This window comes from Tyto alba, unplaced genomic scaffold (genome assembly GCF_018691265.1).
Source record: "Tyto alba isolate M040663 unplaced genomic scaffold, T.alba_DEE_v4.0 Super-Scaffold_13, whole genome shotgun sequence".
Taxonomy (NCBI): domain Eukaryota; kingdom Metazoa; phylum Chordata; class Aves; order Strigiformes; family Tytonidae; genus Tyto; species Tyto alba.
In genome coordinates, this window is record NW_024881275.1 from 44,003,643 (window position 1) to 44,018,180 (window position 14,538).

Below are 14,538 nucleotides of genomic sequence, written 5' to 3' on the forward strand. Positions count from 1 at the left end.
CAACACCAGTGCCAAAATGACAGCCCTCCAACCCCACCGGTTGCTTTGTCCAGTGCTGTTTTCACATACCACACAGAGATGCATGGGAGTGCACTGCATTTCCCTTGCTCATGCAAACTGATTTGAAACAATGCGAATATCCACTGATTTCTTTTTAAAGCATGTTGCAGACTGAGAATCTGCTGCCACTAACCTATAGCAGGTGAACAGTTCAAACTGTTGGTCATGTTTCAACCCAGTATCCTTATAATTTATATATAATGTTAGTCAAGGAATAAAATTCCATTGTTTAAATACAGGGTTGCACTTAAAACCAAGACTTGTGCTAATGTCAAACAATGGGATCTCTATGTGCTTACTTATTTCTGTAAAATGCATAAAAGTTGCCCAGCCATTCCTTATTCTGGTGAGCTAAACTCAAGCCTCATAAATGGAAGTGGACTTATGGAAGAGAGGAACACAAACAGATCTGGAAATAGCTTTAGGAAGATGTTGATTCAACTAGTCTGCTGAAAGGACTTACTGGTAACAGGTGCTTCTCTGAATTTACATATATCTCCTACTTTGGTTGATTCTTCACTCATAATTGCTTTATTGAACAATTATTTTATTTTTTTGGCACCAACAACCAAACCAACCTCATGCTATTATGCACCATGATTTCCTTCTCATTTTTCAGGGCAATTCATCAGGTTTTTCAGGATCACTCCACATTACCTCCTCTATTGCTCTGGCCTTTAAGTATTTTTATTAATACAAACACACAGCCACAAACACACATCCTGCTGTCACCTAAATGCTTGCTTGCCTCTAAGCTTCAAATGAAGAGGGAAAATCCAGCTTTATCAAGTGTTACATTTTTGCATTCTGCTTTAAAATTTGGCCTAAAATTACAGTAACAATATATGTCTACTGAGGATCCCTTCTAATCATATAGCACAGGAACTTGTAATTTGTTCTTGATGATGTCAAGGTGTATGCTTGAGATCTCATCATTATTATTATTGCCAACAGAAAGGTCTCGTCTCTATCACGAGCTCTGAGCTCAGATCACTTGGGGCAGTACTTTCAAGCACTGGTACCAAAATGTAGTAACAATGTCCCTTAAAAAATAAATAAAACCAGGAACTTAAATGTCAAACTTTGGGCCATCAACTGTGATGATGACACAAGTCCATTTCAACAGAGCTAAAATGAGCAAATGAGTTTTACCACTCTGTCAAGCACCAAATCCCTCTAGCAGGTTTTAGATCAGTCGAAAGTAACTGGAGTCTCAGGGCATAGGGAGAATATCAGTTAGCTTAGACAAGAAAGCTACTAACACATAGGAATGATATCCTGCAGAAATGCTCTTTTGCACAGCATTGGTTAAGTCATACCATGTAACCCTTCACAGCAACAGCATCTTTTTTACTCTGTATAGAGTGATCATAAATTCCAGGGACATCAGTAGTACATGACAGCCAAGAGAGCATCACCTACCACTTTGTCCCCTATCCTGAATATAAAAATCAGAGCCAGTAAGAAAGCAAAAACCTCAAGAAAAAACAACAGGAGTCTAGATATGCTTCTTTCTTTCCCCTGTGGGTGCAATCAGGTCATTTCTGTCTGCCGGAAGGAATCCAGAAGATGTTCATTCATTACTTGATCCACCCAACTTATTCTGTCTTCTCTCTACCCTAGGCAAATCTTTCAGTATCACAGCAATCCCATCACAGCAGGCTGGCCAAATCCATACAAATACTGACAGCAACCTTCTCCCAGCTGCATAAGTTCCTGTCTCCATCCTGTTGAATCTCAATTTTGCCTTTACCCATTCGGTTCAAGCACAAAGAGCTCAGGACCAGAAAAAAAGCACAACAAACAGTAAACTGATGCCCCTCTGAGCACAGTCACTGACAGAATAAACATCTCCCTCTGTTCCACTAGCTGCAAAACTGTTCTCAACACACTGTAGGAAAAGGCCAAAAGTGAAACAACTATACACCAGTGGAAGAGAGCTGCAGAGAACAAGGTCATCCCCAGTGCCCTGGGTCCTTGAAACAGTACGGAGTTTGTTCAGTAAACTTGGAGGTGAACAAGACCTGTGCTTGTTCCACTGTTTCCTGCCAATCTGATACAGAAGAAAAGTTCCCATCTGATCCAACATCTGATAACTAGCTTAACACTGACCACAAGAAGTAAGATGCACCACCTAGTACTAGAGAGTTTTAACAAGCACTGGCAGGCAGTGTGGCTACTGGCACCACCTTTGGGAAGGAAAGATAGGTAAAGTCTCGGAGGAAAGCAGAAAATTGCTGTAGGTTAGAGAAAGAAGGAACATGGTCGGGTGGAAAAAAGCAACCTGAAAGGAAGAAGGGTTAATCTGATACTTCAGTGTAAGCAAGCAGCATCGAATGCAGCATCACTCCTATAGGGCACAAAAGCAGGAAAATGGGAAGAACAAGTAGACAGCTCTTTGCAGCCTGACTGTATCTACAAAAGCAGAGGCATCTTCTCTTCTGCAGTATGTATAACATCATCTTGCAACCTTAACATGGATGCTGTCCTTCCAACTCACCTTGCAATTAGAGCAATTAGGTACTGAGGCTTGGCCTGAATTTGCCCTGTAGTCACTACTGGCTCTCTGCCTCCCCAGTCAAACAACAGTCAAATAAAAGGGTCTCACACTTCAAAATGCTGGGGTCCAAACCGCTCCCCCTGAAAAAAAACAAAACAAAACAAAACCAAACCCCAAACTAAATACAAGGAGCAGGCTATTCTGCTCCAATACAATGTTCCCAGTCTATGAGGACTCTGACCATTGTGGTCTTCCCCAAACAGCAGCAGCCACAAAACACTAAGACACAGTAGCAACAGTGAGAGAGAAACAGCACCAAAGGTGAAGAGGACACCTTAGGAACTTTTCTGCCCTGATTGAAAGGCTAGAAAAATATCCCTTATCAAGAGCAACAGTGCACACAAATAGAAATAAACAAGTCAGCCACAAACTATGGGATGGATTACAAAAAATAAAAATCAGGGGTGGTATGTGCGAGCATATGGAAATCTTGCCTCTCTTCTGAAAGGTGGAAGGAAGAGGCAGATGTGTAGCTCTAGGGCTGAGTGGATCACTAACAATCCTGCTTCACTGGCACCAGCTGAGAGAATTTTGTTGAAAAGGCTTCTTGCTTCCCACTGTTCTCTCCTCCTGGTAGTACATGACATTGCTTTAGCAAACCCGTTAGCAAACCTCTGCACCCCTCAGGATTTCATCTGTCAAGTGGCACAGAAGACACACATCCTGATTATGCCTTACCCACTTTGAAAAAGTATACCTAAATTAGAAGGGATTTACAACTCTTTAACAACAGTCCCAGAAACAGGATTTAGTCAAGCAGTTTTGTACCCAGCCTAGCTCTGGCAAAGCAAGCAGATGTATTTATATTTCAGTCTCTAGATGAGGCAAAGTTCTTTTCCACTGGCAAGGGCTAAAGTTCAGAAAAAGCTGGAACAGAGGACTGGGTGTTTCACTTAGCAGTTTTCAACTGCTGCATTTGCTGCTGCAAGTAATTAAATTTAATGACACTGTTGACATACCATATAGTGGGAAACTCAAAAATCTTCTAGTTCTGAGCCTGCCTATGTTTTGTGATGTGTGCTGGTATCAACGATAGATCCTGCTTGGTTTGTGTAATAGTGAAAATCATGATTATTGAGCTTCATGAGTGCGCGCGCGTGCACACACACACACACACACACACACTGTGTGCTGCTTTCTACATATCAAGAACTGGAATGATCTTCTACAATAGCAGCATTACTGAGAAGATACTAGAAGCCACATCCAGGTCTGTCTATTCTATCACCTTCACTCTACTGTTTTATTTTGACAATTCAACATTCTTAATCAGTTAAATTAACAAACTATTGAATTACTGCACATAGTCATGATACAAACAAATTTATGAGCCTCCAAATCTGCCAGCCATATGAATGAAGACTAGTACTTTGCTCTACAACACAGTTAGGCCAAAGGGGTTATTTTCACCAAATTGCTACTCAGAAAAGCAGTACTAGCCAGCACAATTTAGGGCAAGTATTTTACATGCTCCCAAGAAGCTTTTGCTGATGGTTGAGTCATAACACGAAACTGTTTACTGATCTATTGAGTCATTCTGTTTTATGGGCTTTATGACAATAGGTCACACACATGGATTTCTCCAGTTTGTAAGAGGAAGCCAGTCCACCACCTCCACAGCCCTCAAATACAAGCAGACATGCATAAAACACATGCCTGTACAAGCAGCATCTGTTGCCATGCACTTTCTCCTTAGCTGGTGATCACTTTGCAGGTAACACCTGTTGCTATTGTTCCTATTCCCGTTTTCTAGCCTTCAGTCACACAATTCTTGTGTCTCTGCCTCGCTTCCAACTCTTCCATATTGAAAGAGGTGGATGTCCTCTAATGTTATGCCTTGACAATACAGAGTGTGGGATTCCATTGCCTTGCACTCAAGTCAACAGAGCTGACCCTGCAACAGTACAACACACTGGAAACCCTTATCTGTGACACATACTGACCCACAGGATAACAGTATCATCAATAAATCCATTTAATCCTTCCAGACAGAGAATAACATGAATATAAATTCAGATTTTCACAAAAACTGTGAAACAACACAGAAGCAGATCTTGGTAGGCGATTCAACCAATATTCCTAGTAGTTTGTAATATTTCAACTTACACTGAATTTTTACTGTATAAATTCTCAAAAGTGTTAAGACACATTTCAAGTTAAAGGGCAAATAAATCAATCCAAACAAACAAACAAGGCAACCACACAAATTCAAATAAATAGCCAAACACCGCCATTTCTTTCTTGCAAGAAGAAAAATACCTGTAAACTATCAGGAGAGCAAAGGAACATTTTACCACAATGGCAACCTTATAATTTCAACAAGACTTGGACACCACAAACCATTTAGTGCTCCTATGCTATGCAAAACATAAAAGTTGCACTGGTGACCAAGATTTACTGTTTTTTTTTGTGGCTGTTTGTAAGAAAAACACCCCCAAAACAAAACATCATCACCATCACCCTCAAAAAAACCCTGAGTGCTTTAACTTAATTAGATTAGGATACAATGAAAACAGGTTCCTTACATATCAAAATATCACCTCACACATGAAGAGATGTAGGGTACAAAAAGCAGCATCTTCCAATGATATCTCTGTAAGAAAGCCTTCTCTACTGACTCACTGAGACTGACACAATCACCTTCTTACACTGCTGCCCTGAAAGAGGCATACAACCACTAAAGTGGTTGTTATGCTTGCCAACAAAAATGTACTTGCCAGGGATGGGCCTACCTAAAACGTTCAGCATCTATTTCACTTTAACTTCACTCCCATGAGAAGTATATCAAGCACCCAAAACATCTCCAGGATATACCACTGAACACTTCAGATATGGTTGCTGCTACTGACACAGGACTAAAAGAGATGAGTCACAGAAATTTAAATATATTTGCCTCTTTTAATGAATGGATCAATCTGAAAGAACAAAAGAAATGTTCTAAGAAAGGCCCCTCAGGGAACAATTTCTGCAGGAAAAAAAAGGCATGATCAGAAGTTCCACTGGGCTGTTGTCCCAGAACAGTTCTATTCAGACATGCACTCTGCTATTATAATTCAATACTCTCTTCCCTTTTCTCCATTTGTACAGGGCTCAACAATTGGCAAGATGAGTTCTGATAGCTTCTCAAATCTCCCCAAGTCATCCTGCTCTGTTTCCTATTCCAACCATAATGTTCATCCACAGACAAGAACAGACCCTTTCTTCAACCATTTAAATTATACTAGCCTGCTACATAGCTACCAACCAACAAAACAAGTTTATAACAATGTAAGGCCACTTTTGGCTGCCTTTCACCCCAGCCCTATTTTGCATCCCTGGTGAATTGATCACAGCCTACACTGCACATCATTTATGCACACTAACACAGGCATAATCCAACTACGCTACACCATGTGAGCCCCACTTAATATCAGTGACAGTTGGACATATTAGTGCCTGTCACACAGACCTGTATTTCCTATTATTGGGATCAGTCTTTTATCTAGTCTTATGTACCACCTGCAACTTGCAGGCCTAGGCTACAGAGACATTGATTTACTCCCTTCTAAAACAAGAACTAAAAAATGTCACAAGCAGCAATCATTAACTTGACCTGCCGCCAACTTCCTAATGTAAAAAATACTTAAAACAGTTTATTCCTTCCTCAAGCAATGCTGAAAATGTTAACATGATTATTACAACATCTGTACTCGTCTGACTAGCTCCTCAGTGGGTGGCTTCTATTATTGTCAAAGTGTCTTAACCATTAACTCTGTTTAAAGATGATCAAGCTAATTGGGACAAATTCTGCCTTCGTTTCAGTCTGCAATAAAAATCTAGGTAATAAAGTCAATCTCAAGAAATGGTTTTGTTAACAGAATCATGTTCTGTATTTTTAGGAAGAGTTCCTAAAGGCTGTAAAATTATCTTCTACAGAGATCTGCACTCAAATTTTAACTTTAGTAATCATGACTGAGCTCCTGGGATAAGCAAAACAAGGAGTAAATGAACCATCTTTCCCAAATTCAGATATTGTTCTCCTGTATCTCTCAACACACCATTGCTACCAGAAGATTGCTAACACACAGGAAAGACCAGAGGGCCACTGAAAATTATTCTCTTCATAGTGAGTAATCAAACAGGTTTTTTTAAAAGCAATAAAAAAGCAGCAGAATACATCACAAGATGTACTCTGCTTGTTGGACTAGTTTAAGCTAGGGTTATCAAAAACAAAAGCTCACTTAGTAAGTCTTCATGTGCTGAGAGCAGCTGGTCAAAATCTTTTGGTAAGATTCTGATTCTGACCTCAGAAGTGACTTGCTGAATCACAAAATATTATTAACATCTCTCTTTTTCTTCAATAAAGTATTTCTACACTGATTACTTATGTCTTCAAATTCCTTTCTGACATTTTCTGAACTTATTTCCTATCTTTTGCTTTTTCTCATTTCACACTTTCTTTCTGGTGAGAAAGGAAGGAAGGGAAGATGTGAGACCAAAACCACTACAAAATGATAATATCTACCTCCAATCCTTAGCTCACCAGTAACCCAAGCAAAACAGCAACAACAAAAACCCCTAAGAACCTCCCAAACTTCTGGATAAAAGGTATTTTTTCCACTCTTCAAATATGGCCCCCCTCCATCCCAGTTCCTTGAACATCCACAGGTCTGAACCTTTTATTTATAGTCACCCACATTCTCTTCTCATGTCAATGCAACTCATCCAGGAATTAAGATTTTTTTCCTGAAGATGAGCTCTTTTCTTAATTGGCAGGAAGTGACACCCAAAACATGCCTCATAAGCTACTACTTAAAAAGCCTTAACACTTGCCGTGATATCATACAACACCTCTTCTGTGAGTCTGCATTTTCTCTGCTAACAGTGCCCTTTCATCTGCTGCTTTCCAGATATCTTCTGCATACTTCTCCAGCACAAGGGGATTAACAGCTTTCAAAGAAAGCATGGAAAAGAAAATTGTTCTCAGATTCTCCTTCCTGCAGATGCAGCTTAATATCTGAAGGTACTTTTGGTGTCCTCTGTAGCAAGGACAAGAAAAATAATTACTTTTACTATCATTACAGGTTTACATTTTAAGCGTAATCATGTAGTTGCACTGAAGTGCTCTCTCTACTGACAAGATAAAAGTGGGGGTTTCAGGAGCATGGGTGGAATTTGATGATCCCTTTCCCACTGGCTACCAATAGAAGCTCTGCCTTTGAAAAATGTCTACAATTTAAATCTCTGCTAAGAAGTAAAGCCAGCACTGACATAATCCAAAGTCAACTGTTGACAGGACAAGTTAATGTAGTATGAACTGGTGAGGAGCTAAAGCAGGTCACTTCCTACAACACCACATCTACTGTTCTTTTTGTTCCGACTTCTTGGTTTTTTTAATGATCAAATGAAGCTGCTTTTTGGGCAAGCTGCCTGCTGTATTTTTTTTTTTTTTTAATAAAAATATTAAGTGGCACCTTAGACAATTAAATTCTTGCTCTGAGGCACCTCTTACCATTAGAGTCCTCCACTTCTTCAGCAGGAATGTGGTTCCTGGAGGTGTGGTGGGCGTGTGAGGCTGCAAGGTTGACAATGCGGGGTCTTGGTAGTGTCAGTGCTTTCCCATGCACTTTCAAGGAGTGCTCTTTCAGCTGGCTGATTGTCATGGTGGAAAATGAGCAGGAGGAACATTTGTAGGCATGTTCACCTGGGTGAGCGAAATACAGGCAAGTCATCAGCTCACAAAAGAAACAAAATGGGGCCCCCATACTTCACTTACTGAACTCAGCAGTAAAATTCCCATGGGCTCGTCAATGAAAGACTGATCCCAAAGAGAATAAGCTATGCACGTCTCCCTGTTGGAGTAGTCTGGATTCTGCTGGTACAGACACCTGCTGTGGACCAAAGTATCACTTTCTGACAACTGCAGATCCTTGTAAAGTGACCGATGCCAAAAAACAGAGATCAGACTCTTAGCATGCCTGTGTTGCATGGTATGAGAAGAAAACAGACTCTGGGATGAAAATGGAGTCACTTAGCTATAGCACTTCCAAATTGCTTCAGGAGCACAGCAACTAGAGAGGGTGAAGTCATCTGTTTCTGCATGCAGCACATGCAGAGTCATTATTAATGAAGCAAGAAAGACATTACAAAATGCTAACAAAGGTATTTCCCCCCCCAAAAAAAGGGAAAAAAAAAAAAAAAAAAGAAAAAGGGGGGAAAGGAGGGAGACTGGGGAAAGAAATTTACATTTGGGGAAGGTCGCATTTTCCTTATGAAAAACCTGCTGTTAGGCAGGAGTAATCTTCATACAACCAATGACCAAGTCAAGGTTGGTTTACTATAAGTGAACATGGCAATACCAAGAACAGTGCGTATCTGTAAGGCTATGTGAAAGTGTTATGAAAAAGCACTAAAAGAACTGAAAGAACAGAAGTAATGAACAGTAGTGAATTTCATTTTTCATACATTCCGAGCCATAGAGACAGCAAACAAAGGGAAACAAATCCTGAGACAAGATTTGTTTTGCATTAAGCACAGAGGTAACTGGACCACAAAGTGAAACTGTCCCAACACAAACAATGTGATAATATACAGGTGCCAAGTAATTGTTTTGGAAGTGCCACTTCCATGTACAAGAGTAACACTGGCCACATGTGAGTTGTACATAAAGTGCCAAAACTAATATAGGAGTGAAATATTAATGAATAGTAACAGAAGAACAAGAGTTCTGGTAATGAACGATGCAGTACATGTTTCCCATCTCTCAACAAATTTAGCAAATGAGGTTCTCAAACAGCTCTGTTTTGAACACCAGAAATAAGTGAACCAAAAGAGAATGTGAAAACACTCGTAATGCAGCAAGTCAGAATAAGCGCACCTGAAAAGATTAGCAACCATCCTACACAAAATTAACTCCTGCCCCTCTCTTCCAGAAAAACTATGCTAATCATGTGGACAAAATACAAACTCTTAAAAAGCGTCTTTCGGTACATCTGGAAAAGAACAGATCACTTGAGTCTGAAATGGTGAAACAAGAAATTGTCCCACATGTTTTTTCGAGTGGCATTTCTCACCTGCATATTATATCAGTTATATATCACCTTTTTACAAATAGAAATTAAACATTTTTTTTGTATAGTACCATACAACAAGTTGCTCAATAGAACAGGATAATACAGACAAAAGAAACTCCAAGGTCTAAGATTCCAGTGAGATACAGATATAGACCTTCATGGTTTGTCAGTATAAGAGATTCCTGGACCACAGTAAGCACCAACAGTCAATTTAAAAGCACCACAATAAATTAAGCAGAGGATAATTACTTATTAAGCAGTCTAGACACAACTAGTAAATATAACCACTATTCTACCATAACAGTTCAGGTGAACTGCTAGTTTTGTATTTCATAAAATTATCATATTAATAAACATACAAATAAATAAATCTAAAAATGTATGTAGTGTGTCTCAACACCCAGTATGTACACAAAGCATTAAGTTCCAGATTACACAGAAACTGAGCAAGGTCAACAATGTCTTACAATCATCCATTTGTGCACACAGTGCATCCAATGTCATTACTAATGAAGCAAGGACACTAGAAAATGCTAACAATGGCCCCTCAAAAAATATAAGCAAAAAAAAAGAATAGGTGAAAAAGTTCAGATGAAAAGAAACAGAGAGCCCATTTAGAGATACTGTAAACTGTTCTGCTCCATGCCAAAGGAGGTGGCATATACTAGATGAAAAAAAAATGTCAGAAATACTGACTGGCACCAGCTGTTAGGCAAGAACGCATTTTCTAGACTACTGAATTTTGACCCATCCCCAGAAAATGAGGGAGAGAGGCAGACTGAGTAAAAGACTTCTGGATCGAGGATTTTACCACGTTTTAGAGATCTTCAGAAAAATTCGAGGTGATTGAAGTTTCCACTTCTAAATAAAATGAGATGATTGACAAGAGACCAAAAAACTGTAACAGAAGAGATGTTCAGAGAACCACTGTGTTATTGAAAAACTGGGGAGTCTGAGGAAAAGTCTCCAGAACATGTTTATTCAGTAGAATATATTTCTGAAGGATTAAGTCAAAATACAACAAAGCAAAGCTCTGACTGAAAGACATACAAACAAATTTTCCGTTGAGTGAATATTCATATGGTAGAAATGGACTGAGGCAGAAACAGATCATAAGCCTTTGGAAACCCTATTACACTTGACATTGTGCAAGCACTATCTAGGCAACCACGAAATTTTGTTCTTGTACAATGCAAAAACATGGTCCTTCAAGGAGTGTCCACTGATCAAGAGCATGAATTCATAATAAATAAATGAATGACTTACATGAAGAAGAGTGTGAAGTAAGTATTAGTTGCATGCTAACTTTGGCTCTAAAAATCTGGCAGGTTCAAACAAGGTAACACAAAGTAGCCCAACTGTGGAACAGTATAAAGAAAACATTCTTGTATGGTTGGTGGAGATAAAGGACCATGTCACCTCTGCACAGGATGTGGGATTCTGCAATCTGAAACTGCTGCACACAGTTAGATTTTCTAGAAGGGACAGAATGCCATGGTCCCATACTACAGGATGCTGGCAAAAGTTAAGCTAACCCACAATGCCCATCCAAGTACAGAAAATGGTCCTGGCACAAGCTCTGTGAAATCCAAAAATCAATATAAGCAACCAAGTGCAAGTGACCATCAGTCCCTCCTACATTTTTGTTGATGAAAAGTGCCTTTGAATCAATAGTGACAATTACCTGTTTGGTTTTTTGTTTTTTTTTTTTTTTTAATCAGCAGACAGCTACAAATTCCTCCTGCTTTTTCTCCCCGTTTTCCCATCTTCCTCCTTCACCCCAACCTGAGTATATGACATAGTGTAAACAAATAATAAAGAAAGGAACATACTTCTAGCCCTTTTGTCATCTGCTCCAGGAGTTTCTACTTGAAGTTTTGAACAACTGGGGTAGTGTGCATTTCTTCAGATTGGCCAATATTCTGTAATTTGCATCAGAGTGCGTATTTGGACTGTGGTTTGATGGTTGACTTTTTGTCCTTTTAACCAGAAAGATACAACTATAACCAATGGAGTGGTTTTTTACTCCACTCTTCTGATAACCTTTCAATGCATGATATATGATGATGCCAAGAGTCTAGGGCCAAGGAATAAGGACGAGCAAATTCTGAGTCTCACACTTTTTAATAATCAAAGGTGCAGCACTTTGAGGTGACCACATCACCTTCCCAATTCCCGTTCATCACAAATATGTCTGCTTGTTTGTATGGATTCTGTACTGCAATACAGAGATTTGCAAGACAAATTTCCATGTACGATAATGGAATCATGCCATTCTCAGTCTGATGCACAGAGACCTGACTCCCAAAGTTTGCAGTGTCTGGTTTTAAAATAAAAGCCAGCATAAAACTCTACCAAAACCAAGGTACAATCCACTATCCTTTTCCCAGAGTCACCTAAAGCACAAACATAAATACAAACATAACGGAGCAAAACTCACTACCAATCCATTAAGACACTGATGGTATAAGCAGACTGATTAAATTCTCTTGGAAGTAAGCAGAAATAGTAAGGAAAAAAAATCATTCATATAAAAGAAAACAGAAGAAAAGGCAGAAGTCCTTACAGTACTCATCACTTTTAAACTCTTGCCCTTTCAAAAACATTATCCAAACTCCCACTGATTCCAACAGGCGCTTAGGGTAGTCAGTGCTGACTTGACGTTGAAAATCTTACCCAAATTTGGTGACAAAACATGTGGTTCAAACCAGCATCTCTGATCAGCAACAAGAATACATGGGCCATTTCAGCTGCTGCACTGCAAAACTGAGAGAGAAAACTTACCAGCATGAGCCTTGAGTATATGGGTTTTCAGGCGGCTGTTATAAGAGGACTTGAACGGGCACAGTTTGCAACGGAACGGTTTATGGTGTCCATGATGGGTCTGCATATGACGATCCAGACTTGAAAAGAGAAAGACAGAAAAGAGAAACACAAAAGAGTAAATTATTTCAACTACTCCTACAGGTGCAAAGAAAAACATAACAATAATAAATTAAGTAAGAAGCAGACTAGGCTCAACTGTCCCTTCTTATACTCTCTTTTAAAATTCAATCAGTCTGCTTACAGAGTAAAGTAGAATCTAATCTGAGGAAAAGAAGCAGAACTGACACCAATTCTGTTATGCAGAAAGCAAGCCACTTAAATAAACTTATAGGGCAAGATTAGTATAAATTAAATTATACCTGATCCAGACTTAAAGGAGCAGTTGAAGAAACAAGAAACAGACAAGAACAGTAAAATTATCATTACAGAATTTTTCTCCTGGTAAACATTTTTGTGAAAATATGTCCCCTTTTGTCCTGTTGATGAAAAAAAAAAAAAAAAAGTATTTTTGACCAGCTTTACTGAGGAAGCCTTCTTTTGGTTACAGCAGCAAAAGCAGATTAGAGATCCTGCTCTGGGGAGGGTGCCAGCAGGCTGCAGTTGATGAGTTCCAGGATTAAAAGGCAGCAGAGTTTCAGAAGTAACAATGTGGGAGATTCTGCATGAAGCTCAACAAGAGAAAAAGGGGTGGCAAAGACCAGCCCCTACTTTCTTCAGGGAAACTGGAAGGTACTGACAACCTGAATATGGTGGGGTGGGGGGTGGGGGTGATCAGAACCTGCTCTCTCTCCATGGTTTCTCATAACAGCTCAGTAAAGTTTGGAAAGGAAAAAAGGATGTTTCCCACATTTTCTGACAGAAGATCAAATTCATTCTATCTGAGTGAGTCCTGCAGAGCTCTGCACTTCCTACACTGCGGCTGACAGCCACGAATTCACAGACTCCAAGTGACAGGCAGGTAGTTTCAGCTCAGGTTGTAAACATTTCCAGTACAGCCTCTTCTTTAGACACATTAAAGCATTGTGATCTAGTGTTAGTTTGAGTCATCTTATGTATGGTGATGAAATAACAACAGGGCAGATACAGCACGGTAGAGGAGCGGCAATTTGCCAAAACTAATTCCCACCTGCCACCTTAATTCTAGATATATTTCAGGCAGATTTCCTTTTATTTTTCCGAAATTGTCCTGTTCTTTTTTACTGAATATCCACATGTAGATCAAGTGGCAGCTGTTCCAGCCCTCTCACACTTCACAAGATTGTCACGAGAACTTTAGTCCCACACTGACAAGAGCTTGAGCCAGAAAATCCCTGTTTACGAGAGATAACACTGAAGTCTGTGTATTCAAAGATCTGATGACAGCAAAAAAAAAAAAAAATAATGAACTTATGTCTCCTCTCAGGGCCACTTCATACAAATACAATTTAATAGAAATCTGGAATTGAGTTTGTAGCAATATAAAATGTGCAGCTTTTCCAGAGACATGGGAAAAAAGTCTCCTAAATGAGTGACATTGAACACTTGCAGTGAATACTTCATAGAACAAAACTTTTTTTAAGTAGTTGACAGGGAATGAGCTTACTTAACAATTAAAGCAGACTGCCAAAGATGTAATACATATCAAGCTATTCTACATATATGCTGTAAGGTATTCTACACAGTAATAATTAAAACTATATTCACAACCACACACTTTGCCAGCAAAATTCTTCCAAAGACAGGTTTTTAATTTTTGGTCAGATTTGGGAGAACAGTGGGCTGTTTAAACATTTGGTTTGGTTTATCTCCCCAAGAAAGTAATTGCATCCAAAACAATAATAAAAGATGAAGCAGACAACTTCAACGACAGCAACACCACCTAGTATCAAGTTATATAATACCTGTAGAGTTCTTCCCTGCCATCCACCACTTTCTGACTTATCCATTCTTCTACTTGTAGGACATGACTTTATTCACTTCTGAGGTAGGAAACAGTGACTAGAGACCAAACTCAACACAAGTTTGATTTTCGAAGCAAACCAGTTTACTATACAAACAGCA

General features: G+C 39.3%; 1 protein-coding gene across 3 annotated transcripts in view; it reads right to left on the bottom strand.

Moving 5' to 3' along the window:
• ZNF462 (zinc finger protein 462) overlaps nt 1-14,538 on the bottom strand; it is a 94,516-nt gene that overhangs the window by 29,476 nt on the left and 50,502 nt on the right. For 2 of the 3 annotated variants that reach the window (XM_033009238.2, XM_033009239.2), the window contains exons 6-7: nt 12,457-12,575; nt 8,112-8,303 (exon numbers count right to left, since the gene is read on the bottom strand). In XM_033009238.2, the coding sequence (XP_032865129.1) occupies nt 8,112-8,303; nt 12,457-12,575 (311 nt within the window). The remainder of the gene's footprint in view (nt 1-8,111; nt 8,304-12,456; nt 12,576-14,538) is intronic. The other variant, XM_033009240.2, reaches the window with a different exon arrangement.